The sequence below is a fragment of the Leptopilina boulardi genome, unplaced genomic scaffold, assembly GCF_019393585.1.
Source record: "Leptopilina boulardi isolate dan_hultmark-lab unplaced genomic scaffold, ZJU_Lbou_2.1 LbouV2_266, whole genome shotgun sequence".
In the NCBI taxonomy this organism is placed as follows: domain Eukaryota; kingdom Metazoa; phylum Arthropoda; class Insecta; order Hymenoptera; family Figitidae; genus Leptopilina; species Leptopilina boulardi.
In genome coordinates this window covers 4011490-4033910 of record NW_026137825.1, presented here as the reverse complement: position 1 = coordinate 4033910, position 22421 = coordinate 4011490, and the positions used below count along the sequence as shown (strand labels likewise).

General features: G+C 21.1%; 4 protein-coding genes across 8 annotated transcripts; 2 read left to right on the top strand and 2 right to left on the bottom strand.

Annotated features, from left to right (window-relative positions):
• Positions 1-1384: 1384 nt before the first annotated feature.
• On the bottom strand, positions 1385-5074 carry LOC127281319 (uncharacterized). The gene is made up of 5 exons (XM_051304975.1): positions 4594-5074; positions 4250-4338; positions 3768-3969; positions 3490-3631; positions 1385-1937 (listed from the first exon to the last, which is right to left on the bottom strand). The coding sequence occupies exons 2-5, from the start codon at positions 4336-4338 to the stop codon at positions 1516-1518; spliced, it is 855 nt and encodes a 284-aa protein (XP_051160932.1). The 5' UTR covers positions 4594-5074; the 3' UTR covers positions 1385-1515.
• Positions 5075-6474: 1400 nt separating this feature from the next.
• Positions 6475-9270, top strand: LOC127281320 (uncharacterized). The gene is made up of 4 exons (XM_051304976.1): positions 6475-6775; positions 7277-7478; positions 8180-8351; positions 8596-9270. The coding sequence occupies exons 1-4, from the start codon at positions 6611-6613 to the stop codon at positions 8750-8752; spliced, it is 696 nt and encodes a 231-aa protein (XP_051160933.1). The 5' UTR covers positions 6475-6610; the 3' UTR covers positions 8753-9270.
• Positions 9271-9352: 82 nt separating this feature from the next.
• LOC127281315 (L-asparaginase 1) lies at positions 9353-21264 on the bottom strand. Of its 5 annotated transcripts, none has more exons than XM_051304969.1 (9): positions 21157-21264; positions 19650-19847; positions 19107-19218; positions 18842-18956; positions 13681-14017; positions 13066-13380; positions 12575-12879; positions 12119-12292; positions 9353-9813 (listed from the first exon to the last, which is right to left on the bottom strand). In XM_051304969.1, the coding sequence occupies exons 2-9, from the start codon at positions 19834-19836 to the stop codon at positions 9460-9462; spliced, it is 1899 nt and encodes a 632-aa protein (XP_051160926.1). In that variant the 5' UTR covers positions 19837-19847; positions 21157-21264; the 3' UTR covers positions 9353-9459. The 5 variants fall into 5 exon arrangements, with proteins under 5 accessions (XP_051160926.1, XP_051160927.1, XP_051160925.1 ...); XM_051304970.1 differs by lacking the exon at positions 21157-21264 and adding an exon at positions 20451-20753; XM_051304968.1 differs by lacking the exon at positions 21157-21264 and adding an exon at positions 20463-20753 and having other exon boundaries at positions 19650-19849.
• Positions 20855-22408, top strand: LOC127281322 (uncharacterized). The gene is made up of 2 exons (XM_051304979.1): positions 20855-21264; positions 21986-22408. The coding sequence occupies exons 1-2, from the start codon at positions 21133-21135 to the stop codon at positions 22367-22369; spliced, it is 516 nt and encodes a 171-aa protein (XP_051160936.1). The 5' UTR covers positions 20855-21132; the 3' UTR covers positions 22370-22408.
• Positions 22409-22421: the final 13 nt, after the last annotated feature.

The window sequence follows — 22421 nt, the reverse complement described above, 5'->3', positions numbered from 1 at the left end:
CTTCACAAATTCAATTATTTTAATCTATTTTTTTAAATTGAAAATTTTGGGAAATTCCAATAGTTTGAAATTTAAAACAAAATTAGAAAATAAAATTACCCGAAAATTTTTCAATTCAAAATCACTTGAATTCAATTATTTTTAAAAATGTCAATATAAAACCTTTTAAAATTTAATTATTTACAAAATTTTTCGTCTAAAACTTTTTGAAATTTAATAATTTCAACTATAACTCTTCCAAAATTCAATAATTTATTTATTTTTAATGATTTTTATAAAATTCTACGAAAGTTCAATTTTTTGAAATAATTTCTAAAATTCAATTTTTTTCTGTAAATTCTAATAAATTTTTTCAATTTTCTTCAATAATAAGATTGTTTATTCTCCAAATTATTGAATAATAATTTTAGAATATTTTACAAAATTTTCAATTCTGTTAAAATTAAATCTAAAACTTTTGGAAATTGAATAATTTTAACTAGAAATTTACTGAAATTCAATTATTTTAAATGATTTTTTTAATAAAAATTCAATTATCTGCAAAGCATTTTTCAAAAAAAATTTTAATTTCAATTTTTGTCTATAATTTCTAATAAATTCTTCATCGACAGAAATCACCGAAAACTTTAATTAAAAATCACTTGAATTTCAATTATTTACAAAAATATGAATATTGTTAATCTTTGAAAATTAATTTATTTCTTAAAAAAGGTTAACTAAAATTATTTTGATAAATTCTTTTCAATTCTGTGAAATTTAATTATTTTCTGTAATTTAACAAAATTTTTTGAAATTCTTTTTTTTTTTTTCTTTTTCTCTTTTTATTTCTAAAAATTTCAATTGCATCTCTTCCAAAATTCAATTATTTTTTTTAATAATTTTCATATTTCTTTAAAAATCCAATTATTTAAAAAAGTTTCAAATAAAAACTCTAAAATTGAATCGTCAGATTTTTAAATTCAATTATTAAAAAAAAAAAAGAAAAGATTGAATCGAATTCAAAATTGAAAAGATCGAAATCTGTAAATTTTAATTATTGTTTGAATTTTTTTTTTTGATAAAAATTCCCTGACATTTACAGATTTTCCATGACTAAAAAAAAAAATTTCCCTGACAATTCCAGATTTTTCAAGTCTGTGGCAACCCTGTTAATGAAAAGTACAATATTTGTGATAAAAAAGAAAAAATGTTTTAGCGAATAATAAATATTACAGAGTTTTAATTGTAAATAGCAAAAAAAAAAAAAAAAAAAAAATTGTAGATACTGTACAGAGAGTGAGAATTTTTTTTCTTAATTATAAAAAAAAAAAAAAGAGTGTTGGAATATATTGAAAGATGTAAATTTTCGAGGAAAAAAAAAACTTGAGAATTAAATAAATGAATATAAATTTTAATATTTTTTTATTTATTTTCCATGGTTTTTTTGTATTGTAATTTAAAAAAATAATTAATTTTATTTCGTCACACATGTACTTTGTATAATATATTATAAATAATGGTAAAAATTAATTATCATCAATGAACGTCGGATGTTGTTGTGGAGGCTTTGGTTTTTATTGTTGGATTATCGGCGGAAGACATGGCGGACATTACATGTGACATGAGGGAGAAAATTGTTTCTAATGAAAAACCACATTGTGGATATGCTCGGGCACAATTTTCTCCTGAACGACCTGAATCGACGGCTTCTTGAATTGCTGTACCTTGAAGTGCTGTTCGTAAAATTTGATTTGTCGACAGTCCATCGACCATTCGATCTAATGTTGAAATTTCTTCTTGGGTTTCATTTGATTCAATTGCTGCCTCGCGAACTGCAACAGCAGCACGTTTTGAATATGAACATACCATTCTTTGCATACATGATGTTGTATCAATTCCATGACGACCAAGTGCATCGTCCAATTTTGTCATTGTTTGCATAATGCCACCTTCGTCGCCTGTAAAAAAAAAAATTTAAGAGAATTATGAGACAAGTCTTGGAATGTAAGATTTTTTCTACTTTTTTTTTTTGAAATACGATTTTTCTTGAATTATTTTAATAAAATTGAAGTTTTTCGATTTATTTTTTCGATTTTTTTTAAGGAAAATTGTCAACAAAATACAAATTTTTTTTGGAATGCAATGCAGATGTTTTTCAGATCTTCTTTTTTTTAATTTTAATTATTTAACAAATTTTTAGTAAAATTCATTTCTAAATTAATTATATTCAATAATTTTAATTAAATTCTTCACAAATTTAATTATTGTAATCTATTTTTTTAAATTGAAAATTTTAGGAAATTCCAATAGTTTGAAATTTAAAACAAAATCAGAAAATAAAATTATGAAAAATTTCAAAATTCAACTTATCAATTCAATCATTTCAACTATAACATTTATTCAATTTATTTATTCATTTTTATTTTCAAAAATTTTAATATAAACATTGAAAATTTTTAAATTTAATTATTTCAAAAATTTCCATTTAAAACTTTTTAAATCTATTTTTTAATTTAAAAATTCAATAATTGTTTAAAATTTAAAAAAAGAAATCGAAAAATAAAATTACCAAAAATATCAATTCAAACTCACTGGAAATTCAATTATTTTCAAAAATTTTAATTTAAAATTTTTGATATTTTAATCATTTCAACTGCAACTTTTTCGAAATTCAATTACTTTTAATGAAAATTATAAAAATTATAATATCATTCGAAATTTGAATTATTTAAAGTATTTTTCAATTAAAAATTTGTGAATTTCAAATTTTTGTCTCTAATTTCTAATAAATTGTTCAGCAACAAAAATCACTAAAAATTTAAAACAAATAATTTTTGAACTTTCATTATTTTCAAAAATATAGATTGTAAATATTCGAAAATTAAATTATTTTCAATTATTATTATTTTTTATTTTCAATTATTATTTTCAATTATGTAAAATTTATTCTTCAAAAATTCAATTATTCTTAATAATTTTTATAATATTCTTCAAAAATTTAATAAAAATCATTTTTTAAATAATAATTTTTGAAATTCAATTTTTGTCTGTCATTTCTAATAAATTCTTCAGCAACAGAAATCCCCAAAAATTTCAATCAAAAATCACTTGAACTTCAATTATTTTCAAAATTTTTAATTGCAAATTTTTGAAAATTCAATTACTTAAAAAGAATGCTATTTAAAATTATTTGATAAAAATTCATTTTTAATTCGGCGAAATTTAATTATCAGATTTTTTAAAAAAAATAATTGAATTTCAAGTAATTTTTTTATTTGTAATTTTTAGTAATTTTATTTGATGATTTTTTTTTTAGAATTTTTAATTTATAAAATTTTTAATTGAAAAATTCAATTATTTCTAAAAAATGCTATCTAAAATTATTTAATGAATTTCTTTTCAATTCTATGAAATTTAATTATTTCCTAAAAATTTTTCTGATCATTAAACTATGCCAAAATATTTAATTAAAAAAATATATATTTTAAAGAAAAATAACTTTCAACTTACTTCTTGCGTAGGCGCCATAATTTCCTGAGACAATGTACAATAATTTTGGTATCACTAAAACAGTTCCAATTCCAATAACGGCACCCAATAAAAGTCCACCTAAATCGATTTTCGCTGGTGCATAGGAGGAGACACCGTAACCCTGAAAAAAAGAAAAATTGAATTTTATTTAGTAATTTTTACTTTTTACAGCAAAAAAAAATATATTTTTTTAAATTTAATTTAATTTTCAGTTAAAAAATTTTTTTTTTTTGTAATTAAAAAAGAAAAACACTTACGGTTCCCGTTCCACCGACATTGGTGAAACCAAATCGTGGCTCTTGATTCCGATCGGAAATATCATTTTTCTCCGACGACGTGAGTTTTGCTGAAGAATCTTTGGATTCACTTGAAACATCCGATCTTTGCGAAGCAACAGCTATTTGATCACGTGATTTTGTCGATGATTTTGTTAAATAATCCACGGAACTTGGAATAAATCTAAAATTTAAAATAAAAAAAAAAAATGTTATTCATAAAAAATAAATAAAAAAAAAAAATGTTTTCCAAAACTAAAAATTAGAAAATTAATTTTTTCACATTTTAATTAAAACACTAGTATAATTTTTACTATTTTTTTTTTTTTTTTAATTTATTGTTTCTTTAATCAAGTTAGTATTTACTAGTAAATTATTTTTCTAATAATTTTAATCAAAAGCATTTTAAAAAAAATTTATTAATCGTTATTTTTTTTTTTTTATCAAGTAATTTGAACTTTTACCCATTGAGTTCGAATTTCGGAACACAGAGAACAAATCCAAAATTGAATATAACTAAAGCTGCGAAAATTTTTATGTTTATTCGGCCCATCTGAAAATTAACAAATTTTATTTATTAAATTATTTTCTAAATTAATAATTATTTATCTATTTTCTATTAGATTTCCAAATTTTTTCCGAACAAACAAAATAATTTTAAAAATAAATAATAAATAAATAAAATAGAAATAAATTTCAAAAAAAAGAAAATATAAATTTCACAAACAAATCTATAAAATTTAGAAAAAAAAATGTCAATATATATAAATATCCAAAATCTAAAAAAATTTGAAAATAATATAAAAACCTTTTTTTAAGTCCAAAAGAAAATATAATACAGAGCCTTTTAATGAAAAAAAAAATAAAAAACGAAAATCTTGAACACTTTTCTTTTCGACGACTGAGTGTTTGAGAAAAAATTCCAGAAATTTATAGTAACACACGAGGCTTTTGGTCATTATCCGAAACAATTGGACATAGGGGAAATAATTGTCCCCCGGTTTCGCTTTCATTGTCAGATTTCCAGAGAGGATGTCCACGATGCGTAACTTCTTCTCTTCATAGTAAAGTATATTAAAAAAAAAAAGACAATTTCTTTCAGAAAATAAATGCAACAGAGAGAAAGAGAGAGAAAAATATATAAAAGACCCTCTTCAGGAATTTTTGTCTCCAAGCTGAAATAATTCCTCTTTTGCAACAGCTATTACTAACTTTTACAAACTCTCGCTCAATTTCTAATTTTGCCTTTGTCTTGTCTTTTAATAATAATATTATTATTATGGATTTTTTTTACATTCTTTGAAAAGAATGCATTTTTATGTCTCAACAAGATGATGATGATGATTATTATTTGACGTTGCGTCCTGCAAGAAAATTATCCAAATCTTTAGTTTCCTTTGTGCCTAAAAAAGAAAAAAAGAAAAAAAATTACGCCTCGTTGCTTTTGCATTTTGAATCTTATCGTCACTAATTTTTTTCAATTATTTTCAATTATATATTTCAAAGTCTCTTTTAGAGGTGACAAGAGAGAAAAATTATTTTCTATATAATTATTTTATTATTGTTTTTTTTGAAAAATTTATATTATGATGAATTTTATTGTGCAGTTGATTGTTTTTTTTTTTAATACGTCTTGAAGAATATTTATTTTTAACGTTTTTAATTTTTTTCTTTTTAATATATTTTTTAATTTAGATTTTAGATTTTTTAGATTTAAAAAAAAATTTTCAATATTTTTGTTCTTTATTTTTTATTTTAATTTTTATAATAATAATAATTATTATTATTATTAAATATCGCCGAGTGATAAATTAAAAATAATAATAATTATTATTATACTTTGTACCAAAGGACTTCCAGTACCTAAATCATAAAAATAATAATAATTATTATTAATACTTTTTAAATTTTTGTAATATTCATTAATATTAATTAATTAAATTGTAAAAAAAAATTGTATATTTAAATTTCTTACTATACGAAAAATTATAAAAATTATGAAGGAGAAAGAAAATTCTTTTCTTAAAATTTTAATAGATTTCTAATCGAATTAACTATTGTTTAATAAATAAACAAATAATAAATTTATTTATTATTTATTTAATTTTATTTTAATATTTAATTTATTTATTAATTATATTTTTTAATAAATTAAAAAAAAAATTTCAAATTCGAATTTAGAAATTTTTTTTAATTTCGAAATTTTACAAATAAAATATAAACCTCGAGCAAAAAGAGAAATGGGGCGAAAAAAATTACAATTCCCAAAATTGTAATTCACGAATATAAAAACAGAAAGTTTATCACAATTTTTTTTTCAAATTTAAAAGAGAAATATTATTGTTAGTCGGTTATGGTATGTTAGTTCAGAAAATTATTTTAAAAAAAATAAATAAATAAAGAAGAAAAAGAAAGTGATTATATTTCTCTTCCGGAAGAAAAAATAATAAATGAACTTCGTGAAATGTGTTTATAATTGGTTGTTGTTAATTTTTAACATCCGCATTCAAGGATCATAAAATCTTTTGCAAAACAAATACACGATTATTTTTCACACGACAATTTCTATTCTTGTCATTTTGTTAATTTTTTTTTTTTTTTTTTTGCAAAAAGAGTGGGCAGAAGGTATATACATATAGGATACCACCAGGAATTTCCTGGTTCATAGATAAACTTGTCGGATTATTGTGTACATCAATTTCAATTCTTTTCTAGCAAAAAAAAAAAATAGTGAGTGTATTGTGTTTTTTGGGGAAAAAAAAAGAAAATTTATTATTTTTTTTTATTTTATTATTAAATTAAATATTTTTTTAGCTTTTAAAAAAATGGGTAAATCGCGAACACATGTGATTTTAATTTCACTATTTTACATTCTTGAGCCATTGAATATTTTCAAATGTGGAAATTTGATAAATTCAGTTTCTGGATTTGGTCAAAAATTTTCACCTGGACGTTTCATTTCATTTGATTCAAACGACGGTAAAATTGACGTAAGCTTAAAATAAATTTTAATAATAAAAAATATATTTATTTTTCATGTGAAAAAACAAGGGTTTTTTTTAATTCAATTTTTGAAAATTTTTTTTTTATTTCAATTTTTGGAATTGTTTTTTTTTAATTTTGATAACAAAAATATATTACGAGCCCTTTAATAGTTTCAATTTAGTATTTTTTTTAAATTTTTTTATTATTATTCTTTAATATATGTAATAATTAAATATTTCTTAATTTTACATTAATAAATTTAAATAAAAAAAATTTTAATTTCGTATCAAGTTACGTTGAGAAAAAAGCAATTTATTTTAAAACTATAATTATAATTATTTAAACAATTAGAAAAAAAAATGTTTCATCGAAATGGAAGTGTTTGTTTTTATTTAATATTTAAAAATTATAAAATAAATTAATTAATTGTAAAATTAATAATAATAAATTACTTATTAATATTTTTTAAGATTGTAGTTTCCCCCTTTCTTTTCCTTTTTTTTTAGATTGAATTAGATTTGTCAGTTCCATTCATAACTCTTCCACTAAATAATAAAGACGGTAAAAGTGGATTGCCAACACCATTGTTGTCAGTTAACACACAGGGAATTGTTGTGATGGGAATTTTATTAGCCACGAGTGCCTTTATTGTGCCACTATTTTTTAAACCAATGACAGTACCACCTAAAACACCAGGACAACGATTTCGTGAGTTTCAATTTTTTTATCAACAATATTATTATTATTATTATTATTATTAATTATTTTTATTATTTTAATTTTTATTATTTTTATTATTTTTATTATTTTAATTTTTATTCTTTTTATTATTTTTATTATTTTAATGTTTATTATTTTAACATTTATTATTTTTATTTTTATTAGTCAAATTTTAGCAAAAAATTAAACAGACTAAAGTTTAATAAATTATTTACAAAAAAGTAAATTTTTATTTTATTAATTTTTTTATGAGCTTTAAATTATCATTTATACAGTTTACACAATTTTTTTTTATACCTAAATACTGTTATAAATTATTAAAATTTTATTATTATAAATAATATTATTTATTTACATGTTAACTAACTTACAAAAAAAAATTGCCCTTTTTGTACCGAAGTACTAAAATTAAAAAATTAAAAAATTATAAAATATATTAAATATAAAAACATAATTGTTTCTTAAAAAATAATTTTAAATTATTATTTAAAAATTCTAAAAATTATTTATATATAAAATTAATAATTTTTTTTAAATTAAATTAATTAATTAATTATTTTTAAACTTAAAAATTATTTTAAAATTTGTCTCGGACACTAATTTTTATAATAGTTTGTCCTCTGGATTTGAGTTTTTTTTTGTTTTTAATTTTTCCAAAATTGAAATTCCATTTTTTTTTTCAATTTTAGGAATGGATGAAGATCTCCAGTTGTGGAATTTGGGTAATACGGTTAATGAAGCATTGTCTAATAACAAACTCGTTACACCTTGCGTTCAACGAATATTATGCTCAATGGTAACGACAATTAAACACACGGACAATCCAACGAGTACAGACAAAATTATCGACGGTGTCGTCAGGTAAATTATATTCTCAATAATTTTTTATTATTAAAATTTTAAAAAAAATTTTTTTTTAATAATTAATTTTTTTCTTTGCAACAACAATTATATTAATTTGTCCTCCATATTTTGATTAGCCAATTTTAATTTTTAAAAACTGACTAAAAATTGATTTAATTCAAAAAATAATTAAAAAAATTTTTTTTTAAATTTCTTAATAAAATTTTGAATAAGGAAATTTTTTTTGTGGGCTTTTTTGCAGTCACAGTTGGTTTGAACAATTCGTTAATGGAAGTGTTCTTATGGATGCAATTACAACGGGTCAGGGATCACAAAAAGATTGTGATGCCACATATAAATCGTGTCCTGTCTCGCAACAAATAATTGCCAATTCATTAAGACTGTTAAGTTTTCTTTAGTTGTTAATTAGAACATTTTATTTTTGTACAACCTTCGCATTTGTTTCATATATATACATATATAGTCAATAATAATAAATAAGAATAATATTTTTCTACTTTATACATAAATGTTTTGTTATTACAAGTTTTTTTTTTAAAGTTTTAACAAAATTTTAATGTAATCATTATTTATCACCTTGTTTTTTCTTTGCAACAATTTTTTATATACTTTTCAATATATATATATTTTTTATTTGGTAACTTTAAACTTTTGGTTATTGTTAATTATAAAATAGAAAATTTAACTAATAATATTATTTTCTGTAAATTTTTTCTAAAAAGATGGTTAGTTATTTTCAAAAATTATTTTTATGTACATTTTTTTTTCGGGAAAAATTATTTCTTTTGGTAAGTTTAGAAGAAAAGAATTATGAGAAGAAATTAACAGTTTTTCTGTGTGAAAAATGGAAAATATTAATGAAGATACAGAAATCTTCGAATTATATAACAAAATAAATATATATGAGATTTCAATTTACTTATAAACAAAAATTTTACTAAAAAAAAATAAATTGATTCAAATAATCAATTACTTTGGGAAATATTTTTATTTGTATATCAATAATAATAGTTATTATTTAAGTTAAATTGCTGTGAAATTTATTTCTCATGTAATTGATTATTTGAAATTAAAAATAATTTCCAATTCTAGATAAATAAAATCGTTAATTGTCAAGTGATAAATTATTAAAAATACTTGATTCCGTCATTAATTTCAATGAGTCGAGAGATTTTGCTAGTTCGGCGACATTAACAGGTGTTTGTCCCATTGCGTCCTTTTTCGTTAAATCCACTTTATTTTTCATGAGAAATTTAATACAAGCTGTATGATTGTGTAATACTGCAAGATGTAGAGCCGTACGTCCAGAAATATCAGCTTCTGAGAGATTTCCACCGGCCAATAAATAGGAAATTAATCGAGTAATATTTCCAACTGCCGCCGCTGTACATAATTTTTCACCGAGGACTTTTGGTCGTTCGTGAAGATGCGCACCACATTGACGTAATAATCGAATTATCTGCAAATTAATAATTAGTTAAATTTATTTATTCAAGATAAAAATATTTATTAATAAATAAATATTTAAATATTTATTATTATATTATATTTATATTTATATTTATATTTATTTATTTTAAATATTTATTAATAATCAATTATATTATTTATTATTTTATTTATTTAATCAGCGACCTCTAAAATTTGAAAGCTTTTTTTTGTTTTAATGAAATATTAAAATTATTAAAAATAATTGAATTTTCGAATATTTACAATTAAAATTTTTTGAAAATAATTAAACTTCAAGTGTTTTTTTATTGAAATTTTTAGATAATTTCTGTTCCTGAAGAATTTTTTAGAAATTACAAAAAAAAATTGCATTTAAAAAATTTTTAATTAAACAATAATTGCAAATTATTGAATTTTTAAAAAATATTCTAAAAATTATAATAAATAATTGAATTTTGGAAAGTTAAATTTGAAATTTTTAGAAATTTTTTAAATTTATAAAATATTTAATTGAAAAATTCAGATTTTTGAAAATAATTGAACTTTAAATGATTTTTCATTGACATTTTCTGTGATTTCTGTTGTTGAATTTTAAAAATAATTCAATTTTAAAAGATTTTAAATTGAAATTTTTGAAAATAATTGAAATTCAAGTGATTTTAAATAGAAATTTTCTACGATTTTTGTTGCTAAAGAATTTATTAGAAATCACAGACAAAAATTGAATTTCAAAAGTTTTTAAAATTGAAAAATACTTTCAAATAATTGATTTTTTGTAAATTATTTTAAAAATTATTAAAAATAATTGAATTTCAGAAGAGTTGTGGTAGAAATTTTATTAAATTTCAAAAAGTATTAGTTAAAAATTTTAGAAAATTTTATATTGCAATTTTTGAAAATAATTAAACTTCAAGTGTTTTTTTATTGAAATTTTTAGATAATTTCTGTTCTTGAAGAATTTTTTTGAAATTACACCAAAAATTGAATTTCAAAAATTTTTAATTGAAAAATAATTTCAAATTATTGAATTTTTAAAAAAATATCCTAAAAATTATTATAAATAATTAAATTTTAAAAAGTTACATTTGAAATTTTTAGAACTTTTTAAAATTTATAAAATTTTTAATTGAAAAATTCAGATTTTTGAAAATAATTAAACTTCAAGTGTTTTTTTATTGAAATTTTTAGATAATTTCTGTTCTTGAAGAATTTTTTTGAAATTACACCAAAAATTGAATTTCAAAAATTTTTAATTGAAAAATAATTTCAAATTATTGAATTTTTAAAAAAATATCCTAAAAATTATTATAATTAATTAAATTTTAAAAAGTTACATTTGAAATTTTTAGAACTTTTTAAAATTTATAAAATTTTTAATTGAAAAATTCAGATTTTTGAAAATAATTGAACTTTAAATGATTTTTCATTGAAATTTTCTGTGATTTCTGTTGTTGAATTTTAAAAATAATTCAATTTTAGAAGATTTTAAATTAAAATTTTTGAAAATAATTGAAATTCAGGTGATTTTTAATTGAAATTTTTGAAAATAATTGAAATTCAAATGATTTTAAATAGAAATTTTCTACGATTTTTGTTGCTAAAGAATTTATTAGAAATGACAGACAAAAATTAAATTTCAAAAGATTTTAATTGAAAAATACTTTCAAATAATTGAATTTTTGTAGATTATTTTCATAATTATTAAAAATAATTGAATTTCAGAAGAGTTGTGGTAGAAATTTTATTAAATTTCAAAAAGTATTGGTTAAAAAATTTTAGAAAATTTTAAATTGCAATTTTTGAAAATAATTAAACTTCAAGTGATTAGTGACTGAAATTTTGGTGATTTCTGTTGATAAAGAATTTATTAGAAATTATAGAAAAAAAATTGAATTTTAAAATTTTCTACTTCAAAAATGTTTTCAGCTAATTGAATTTTTAAAGAATATTATTAAAAAAATCATTAAAAATAATTGAATTCCAATTATAGTTGAAATTATTAAATTTCATAAAGTTTTAGAATAGAAAATTTTAGAAATATTTGAAATTGAAAATTTAAAAAAAAAACTGAATTTCAACTGATATTGAATTATAAATTTTGATAATTTTATTTCTTTTTCAAATTTTAGACAATTATTGAATTTCACAAATTTTTAATTTGTGAAAATACTTTAAATAATTGAATTTTCGAAGAATTTCATTAAAATTATTGAAAAAAAAAATTAATTTAGAGAAGAATTTTATTTAAAAATTTTGTTAAATAATTAAATAACTAAGTATTGTAATTATGTGAAAAAAAAAAATTTTATCAATACCTCGTGATGATCATATTCAATGGCGTCAATCAATGGAGTTCGATTGAATCGATCTTTTGCATGAACAATTGCTCCCATTTGCAAAAGACGACGAACAACGTGAACATCACCTTCACAGCAAGCAACATGCAAAGCTGTGCGACCATCAGCGTTTGTTTGCGAAATATCAGCCCCCTGCGAAAAAAAAAGAAAATATTTTCTAAATATTTCTAAAAATTTCTCTAAATTATTTATCTCTATACTCTTTTAATTACTATTCTCCAATTAACCAAATTTTCACAAAGAATTTTAATTTGGTCCCCTAGCCTTTTTTTATTTAAAAAAACATAGTTTTAAAATACCTTTTTGTATTAAATAGAAATTCTGTTAATGAAAATTTGGTTTAAATTCCGTTAATTAAATATTATTCATGTAAATATAAATATTAAAAAAAAAAAATTAATTTGCATAACTAACGTATTCTTTTAAAGACTCCAATTTGACAAGATCACGAGCGACAACAGCGGCAGACAACATCGCAGGAAATAAAATTGAAACCAATTGAGTACGCTCTTTTGGCGAACTCGCATGAAGAGAATGTGCAACAGCTTCAATAAGATCTGGATCATGTTTTTTCGGAGGTCTACCTCCAGTTAATTCACCTCGTAAATTAGTCTGCATCATTGTTCGTTTCATTTCAGTTTCCCATTCTTTTTTCGATAATACATACGACAGTTTCGTTAATGCCGCTTCCGGTGTCATATCATAGCCGGAAATTACACCTAATATTATTGTTAAAAAATAATTAATTAACTATTTTTAATTTTATTATTAAATTATTAATTTACTAATTATTATTATTTTTGTAGATTGAAAAATTTTAAGTTCATTTTTGTAGATTGAAAAATTTTTAGTTCATTTTTATTAATTAATAAAATTGTAAATTGAATTTAATTAAATTAATTTACCAGCATCGACGAGAATTTGTCCAGCCTCATAAATATTGTCAACACTACCAGTTGCGCATTGTGTAATATTAACAATAATAACACCGCGCGTTGTCGCTTCTTTAATTGCCGTAATAATATCATGTCGATTACTTGGAATATTTCCAGCTCCATAACTTTGCAATACAACTCCCTCAGTTGGAGGTCGCAAAAAAGCTTTCACCAATTCACCAGTGATGCTTGGAAAAAGTCTCAACAAGCCAACATTACGACTTAAATTTGTGTGAACGTGAAATTTCTCCAAAGCACCAGAGCGAAAAATAGATGGATAATCCACTGTAATAAAAAAAAAATGTCTTTTTAATTATTACCTATAGAAAAAAAAAAATTTATTTTCTAAACAGAAAAAAAATGAAGATTTATTTAAATAAAAAAAAAAAAAAACTACGCATTAATTAATTACCTAAATTATTTTATTGAAATTAATTATAAATCGTGAATTTCAAAAAGCTCTCAAAATTTTCAGTATAATTTAATTAAATGAAAACAATTATTCAAAAATTTTAATAATTTAAAATTATTAAAAAAAAAAAAAAAATTAATTAAAATTTTTGTAATAAAAAATAATTTAACTACCTTCCACTCGAATACCAGTGACGGCGAGAGGTGGAGAATTCAGAGAATTGAAAGCATCAAAAGCTTGCGTTGACAGTTTACTCGTGCGATTTCCGCGCAATAGTCGTGTACCAAAAAAAATACAAACCTCAGGAATATTATAATTTGCCGCAATTACAAGGGACGAGAGAAAATTATCAAGTCCATCGCTTCGCGAATCAAAAATTGGCAATTGCGATCCAGTTATGACAATTATTTTTCCAAGCGCTTCCAACATAAATGATAAAGCTGAAGCCGTATAGCTCATTGTATCAGTGCCATGAAGAACGACGAAACCATCGAAAAATTCATAATATTCCTTTGAAAAAAAAAAATAAAATAATTAATGAAAAAATTAATTCATATAATTATTTATATACTAGCAAAATTAAACGCGCGCAAGCGAGCCAAATTGAGTATTTAATTGTTTGTTATAAAGAAATTAAAGATTAATATTATCAATAATAATTTAATTTATTAGAATATTATTACATATTGAATGATAATAATGAAAATTATATGTTTACAGGCCTCGGATTATACGACTTTTTCCGACTTTTTTCAAAAATACGACTTTTATCGACTTATTTTAATAAAATGCGACATTTTTTTTACATTTGAAAAAAATGTAAATAAAATACATTTTTTTAGTATAAAATTTATATCTTCTTCAGATCTTCTTCAATTCAATTATTTAACAAATTTTTAACTAAAATGATTCTTGACTAAATTAATTATTTTTAATAATTTTAATGAAATACATCACAAATTCAATTATATCAAAATTATTTTTCAATTAAAATTTTTATGAAATTTAACAATTGTTTATAATTTAAAAAAAAAAATATCACAATAAAATTGAATTATTTTTTGAAAATTTCAATTCAAAATAAACTAAAATTCAATTATTACCCGAAATTTTAATAAAAAATTAATTAAAAATTCAATAATTATCCAAAATTTTCAAATTAAAATTTAATTATTTACCAAGTTTTCAATTTAAAATGAAATAAAATTCAATTATTTTCTAAAATTTCTATTCAAAATTAATTATGCAAATTTTCAATCAAAAATGAACTTAAATTAAATTATTATCCAAAATTTTAATTCAAAATCAATTAAAAATTCAATAATTATCCAAAATTTTCAATTTAAAATTTAATTATTTACCAAGTTTTCTATTTAAAATGAAATAAAATTCAATTATTTTCTAAAATTTCTATTCAAAATTAATTATGCAAATTTTCAATCAAAAATGAACTTAAATTAAATTATTATCCAAAATTTCAATTAAAATTCAATTATTTCCCAAAATTTTCAATGAAATTCAATTATTTTTAAAAATTTTTAATTTAAAATCAATAAAAATTCAATCGTTTTTTAAAATTTAAATTGAAATTCAATTATTTTCAAAATTTTCAATTCAAAATCAACTAAAATTCAATTCTTTTCCAAATTTTCAATTCAATAATTTTCGAAAATTTTTAATTCAAAATCTACTATAATTCAATAATTTTCGAATATTTCAATTCAAAATCAACTAAAATTCAACTAAAGTACAATTATTTTCCAAAATTTAAACTGAAATTCATTTATTTTCAAAATTTTCAATTCAAAATCAACTAAAATTCAATTATTTTCCAAATTTTCAATTCAATAATTTTCGAAAATTTTTAAGGGGGGAACACCAGTTGTAACTTTCGAAATATCGATTTTTTTTTTGGTGCATTTTCTTAAAGTATACATATTTAGAAATGTGTCTGTAAATTTCAAAGTTGATCCGGTGAAAAATAAATGAGATATACAGAACACTGCAGCGGCGCGTCCCGTGGCTTCATACAAGGTGGCCAGCCATACCTGACCCTAACGACAGATGGCCTTTTCCTATGATTTAGAAACGGCAACCACTGCGGAAGAGTTATTATATGGTCCAGGAATCGATGACTCTTTGTAACTTAGAAACAAAATTTCTTCTGAACAAAAAAAAGTAAGTTGAAACTTTTAATGCGTTTTTCTCAAAATGACATTTTCCAAGTCGGTGACCACGATTACTAGAATACCATTAAACCGATTTATTTAAAATTTAGTGTGCTTCATTTACACATATAAGTCTAGTTCGTGATCGAAGGATTTTTTTTTTTAATCAAAACTTTTTTTTATATAGCTGAAAATCGACCGTATTTTTTTAACGAAAATCATACTTTTGACTTTGACAGGTCGCCATTTTGTCAAATTTTTTTTTTTTTTTAAATCCTTCGATCACGAACTAGATAATCTTATAATAAATGTAAATCAATTTCATTTTTGTATTTCAGACGAAGTATACTTGCAGAATGCTGGTCACCGCAATTCGCCTTTTTTCTTAAGACGCCACTTCAATGGCTCATATCTCCAAAAGTTTTTGTTAAAAAAATTTTTTTTTTCTTTTAAATTACAGCTTTTTACATGTACTTTTAACTAATAAATAGTATTCTTTAAAAAGATTCATTGTTCTTTTGGAAAATATTCTTGAAAAAAGCATTATTTTTTGAGTTACAACTGGTGTTCCCCCCTTAATTCAAAATCTACTATAATTCAAAAATTTTCGAAAATTTCAATTCAAAATCAACTAAAATTCAACTAAAGTACTTACAATTATTTTAAAAATTTTCAATTCAAAATCAACTAAAATTCAATTATTTTCAAAATTTTCAATTCAAAATCAACTAAAATTCAATTATTTTCCAAATTTTCAATTCAATAATTTTCGAAAATTTTTAATTCAAAATCTACTATAATTCAATAAATTTCAAAAATTTCAATTCAAAATCAACTAAAATTCAACTAAAGTACTTACAATTATTTTCCAAAATTTAAACTGAAATTCAATTATTTTCAAAATTTTCCATTCAAAATCAACTAAAATTCAATTATTTTCCAAATTTTCAATTCAATAATTTTCGAAAATTTCACTTCAAAATCAACTAAAATTCAACGAAAGTACAATTATTTTCCAAAATTTAAACTGAAATTCAATTGTTTTCCAAATTTTCAATTCAAAATTAACTAATATTCAATTATTTTCCAAAATTTGAATTCAAAATTAATTGAATTTTCAATAATTTGAATTTAAAAGCATCTAAAATTTAATTATTTCTAAAATTTTCCATCGAAAATTTTTTTGTTTGAAATTTAATAATTTCAATTATAACTCTAAGGAAATTCAATTATTTTTAACTATTTTAATAATATTCTTTGAAATTTCAACTATCTGAAACCATTTTTTAATTAAAAATGATTTTCAAATTATTGTATTTTGTCCTCTTTTTCTAATAAATTTTTAGTGAAATCATCTAAAATTTTAATTAAAAAACACTTAAAGTTTCAATTAAGGCCATCCGGGAAAAATCCCTAACCTAAAAGTGTTTTCCCGCGCGAGATATTACTCGTAAATAACTTGAAATATCTTGTTCGGATTTGTCGGATTAATTAGATGAGGGCGAGCTGATTAAGAATCATCTCCATTTTTACAAGTAATTTTGTTGAAAAGTATTGAAAATCGTGATTATAAAAGTTGGATTTTTGACAGAAGTGGGAACAGTAGGGGAGGCGAGCACACAGACATTGAATCTATGTGTCAGTGGCCCAGAAGGTGGCGCCAATTTTAGCTAGTGGCCGCTGCTGAACTAACTTACCCCAAATTACTCCACTTTAAATCTTTAATAAAATAATTTCCTCACAATATTATTGCAAAAATGGAGAAGAGCCCCACTCAGTGACCCTTCCTCTATTATTCCTCCAAATGCCAACTCGAAATACTTTATCCTTTAAAGATGAGAAGTAATTTACGAAACCCCTTTTTGCCAATGTTTAAACATTTTTTTCAATAATTATTTATCAAGATTTTGCAAAATTCCGAGAAGAGCCCCTGGCAGGGTACCTTCCTCTATTATTTCCAAAAAATTACAACCTAAAATATTCAATTTTTTTCAAATGAGAAGAAATCTACAAAACCATTATTTTCTCCCGGATGGCCTTAATTTCAAAAATCTCAATTTTAAATCTTTGAAAATTCAATTAAATTTAAAAAAAGTTTCCCAAAAATTGTTTGATAAATTATTTTTAGTTCTGTAAAATTTAATAATTGTTTGAAAATTAACAATATCTTTTGAAATTTAATAATTTCTAAAAATTTTAACTTTAACCCTTCGAAAAGGATTAATATTAAAAAAAAAATTTTTTATATAAAAATCTGTAAAATATTTTTGTTAAAATAAAAAACAAATCCACTTTTTTTTGGAATATAAATCAACTAAAACGACTTTTAGTGTCTTTAAGTTGATTCGAGGCCTGTGTTTTTATAATTAATATTTAATAGGCATTCGTTGGCACCTGGTACCTTAAAAATAAATTTTTTTCAAATTACTATCTTGTACGAAATTTCCTGGCGCATCTTTTTTCTCATCATAAATTTTTTGTATTTGTATACAATTTTTGAATCAATATACAACTTTAAAAAAAATTTCATTGGTAAACGTTGTGTACTTCAGCTTCGTGAATTGAATTTTCGAATTTGGAATTTTAAAGAAACTTATTCCGAAATTTGGAAACACAATTATACAACTTTGGCAAAAATGAGAAAAAGAATTGTCAAAATTTGACACGTCATAAGATTACTATTCAAAAAAACACGTGAAATCAGAAAAGGCCAACTTCAAGTTAGGCCAGAAGGACAGACCAAGCATTTTATTAATTATATAATTTTTTTTACTGTATGAAATTAAAAAAAAATTAAATAAAATATTAAATTAAAATTAGAAATTTTACAAATCAGGTACGACGTTCTGATAATTGTATTAATTAATCGTAATAATAATAATAATAATAATAATAATACTAAATTATTAATTGTAATAATAATAATTGTAGTAAATTATTAATTTATTATTAATTGTATTATTTGTTAATAAAAAACAAATTTAATTAAATAAAAAACTAAATTAATAAAAACCTAAATTAATAAAAAAACAAATTTTTGTAATAAAAAAATAATTCTGCAAATTGCAAAATAAAAATAATTGACCGTATGAACTTTTAAAATTAAAGAAAAAATTTCCTTTTATTAATATTTGTTATATTTATTAAAATTTAATAAGTCACGTACTTTAATATCCTTAGCAATACGAATCCAATCGTCCATTGTCATATCACTGGAATCGCAAAGTGGCGAATATTCAATGACATTATAAATTACTCGTCGTTTATGTTCAGAAGAAATTCTATAATAAAAAGAAAATTTTACAATTTTGAAATTATGATTTTTAATTTCGCCCCCTTTTTTTAAAATATTATTATTATTATTATTATTAATTATTGTAATTTTATTAAAAAAAAAAAAGAGCGTGAAAAATTAAAATATAAAATCTCACGGTAAGACTAAAGGACCCAATGAACCAAATCTTTCGTCTGCATATTCTTTATCATGCATGTGAGGATATCGTCTTAAATTATTGACAAATGCATTTGCAACTGGTGCTAAGGCTAGAATAAATAAAAATAAATATTACACAATCGTGCGTTAATAGGTAAGCAAAATTTTACTATATTTCAATAACAAAAACTAAAATAAATTCTAATTTCAAAATTGTTTTTCATATTAACTAGAAAAATATTTCAAATTTTTTTTTTTTTATTAAAATAACATAAATATAAATATATTTATTATAAATTATTAAATTAAATGATTTTTTATTATTGAATTTATTAGATTTATATAATTATATATAAATTATATATATAAATAATAATTTATAAAAATAATTTTAAAAAAAGATTAAAAGAATACGATTATTTGAAAATTGTATAAAATTTATCGTTTAATAAAAATGAATTTTAAAATTATTATTATTATTATTATTTTGAAAATAATTTGAAAATTGAAATATAAATATAAATTTAAATAATTATTATACCTCCAGTTTCATTTCTTATCATTCCAATAGTGCCTCCGGTATAAAGTACCAAAACTCTTCCTTCCGGTTGATTTAATTCGTCAAATTTACCTGTCGATGCATTTCTCTTTTGAGCAAATGAAATTTTTTCATTTTGGCTGTTAATATCATTTTCAAATTTACCATTAGTATTTATTTCTAAATTCATTGTTTCCGAAACTGTAACAATTTGAATTTTTTTTTAACAATAACAATGGAAAAATTGTAAAAAATAAATAAATTAAATATATATAAAAATAATATAGAAATAATACACGGATATACGAAATTCAATTTTTTTTTCACTGTAGTTGTATTTGTAAATATTCAAATAAAACCTTCAGGTACTAATTTTTTTGTTATTGCGAACATTTAAAAAACAATTTTACGCTAAATTTATTATTTTATTTTGTACTACTTTTTTATTGTTATTATATTTTTAAAATTTTCAAGAAAGGCACATTTTAAAGGTCAAAAAATGTTATTACAAAAAAAAATTTCGAAAATATGCAAATCCCATTTCTGCTAATTATTTTAAAAATATAAAAAATTCTTTTTTGTGACAAAAACAAATCGATTTTTTAATAAATAAATATAATATTAAATGTAATAATAATAATAATAATAAAATAATAATAATAATAATTACAATATAATAACAATACAATATAAAAATATAATAAATATCTATATTTTTTTATGACTATAAAAAAAAATCACGAATAAATGCAAAAAATAGAATTAAATTATTTTAAATAATAAATAATACACTATTATACATACCTATATATTTATATATATATATTTCGATATGTGTCAAAGTAGAATTAAAAGTCACGAATTAAAAATGAAAAAATCAAAATTGCGTTTTTATATTTATTCGCGTATAACCTCAAGACGCAGTGTTGTTTACAATTAAAAGATGCAATTAAAGAAAAATGTCAATTTTTTTTCCTAAAATGTACAAACAGTAGCAGGTGTTGAATCAAAATCAAGTCAGTGAAGCGGAAATAAATTTTAAAACCTGCTTTATAAATGATGCAAGTTTGTACAATTGCGCCTTTTTCTCCCTTCACGGACCACGAGGTGACCATGATAGTTGTAGTGGTTAAAAAATTTATATCACATATATACATATATACAAAACGCACTATACTTCGAATGTGACACGTGGGTATTATTGACGTAGGTAAGGTTAGGTTTCTCGAGAGTTGATTTTTTTTCCCCCAAGAAAAATCCAACCAGTTAAATGTTTAATTATTATTGCTTATCGTAAAAGAAAGAATAAAGTAAAATTACGATATATTAAAAAAAAAATAAATAAACGGTTGTATAATAAATATCATAAATTGTGAAAACAACAAAAGAGAGGTTAGGAAAATTAAAAGAAAAATTGACATCTTTTTGTGGGATAAAATATAATTATTCTGTATTTAATATATAATTATTGTGATTTTAATTATATATGGATACAAAATTGGCGACTTACCGTAATAAAAAACGAAAAAAAGAAATGATTGAAACGGCTAAAAGTAAAATCAAAGATTTACTATTTTGGGATAGGTACAGATTCAGGGAAAATCCAACAGAGGCTGAGGTATATATATATATAAAATTTATTGATTTATTTAGAAGTTTATATATAAAAATAGAAGTAAAATATAAATATTTTGAATTGTATTTTTTTCCTTTTCTTCCTGTGAATTTATTTATTTTTAAATATCCAAAAGTTTACATTTGCAATTTGCATATTTGAATGCTGGGATTTTTAAAAATATTTTCTATTTCAGTTTATCTCAATAATATTTGTAAAAATTGTATATAAAAAAAAGTTTTTAAAACATTAAATGTAATGCGATCTGAAAAAAAGGGTCCGGAAGCAAATAAATTATAGGTTATGTTTGAATTAAAAGTTTAGTTTTGTTTTTTGTAAAAATGAAATCAGTTTTTTTTTTTATTTTGGATGCAATGAAGACAAAAATATTACAATTTGAACGTCTTAAAAATTTCAAAACATAACCTATAATTTTTTTTGCTTCTAAGGTCCCATTCTTTAGATCGCGTCACAATTATTAAATTATTATTTTAATAAAAAAAGTAAAGAAAGGTAAAACAAAAAATGTTATTTTTTAATTTTAAATTTGACCAATTTGTAATTTTAAATTTATATTCAGGTATCATTATTATTATTATTATATTAATTATTATTAATTTTTCGTGTTTTACTGATCGAATTTACATTTTTATTATAAAAATACAATTTGAAGGGGAATTTTACTTTGTTTACATTAAATTTATAAATCACGTAATTTTTAAAGGATCGTGAGCCATTGCATTGTGAGGATAAAAATGATAATGATGATAACAATAAAGATAACGAGGATATGGAAAGTATTTTATCAGATGAAAGTGTCGAATCAACTTCCTCTCATCCGGCAATAACATGGACAGTATATTTTTTATATTTTTCACTATGGTTAACACTTTATATTCTTGCTTTACGAATTGAATTTGGCGCTATTTATTTTATTATTTCGAGTTTTTATCTAATTTGGATTAATACAAGAACGAGTCCAAAAAAAAAGGGAGAAGTCAGCGCTTATTCAGTATTTAATCCCGATTGCAAATCAATTGACGGTACACTTAAAGCCGAACAATTTGAAAGGGAAATAATGTTTGGAGCAACATCCATTCATTTATAAATATTATATATATACCCAGAAAGAAAAAGGTGATAATTTTAAAAAAAACAAA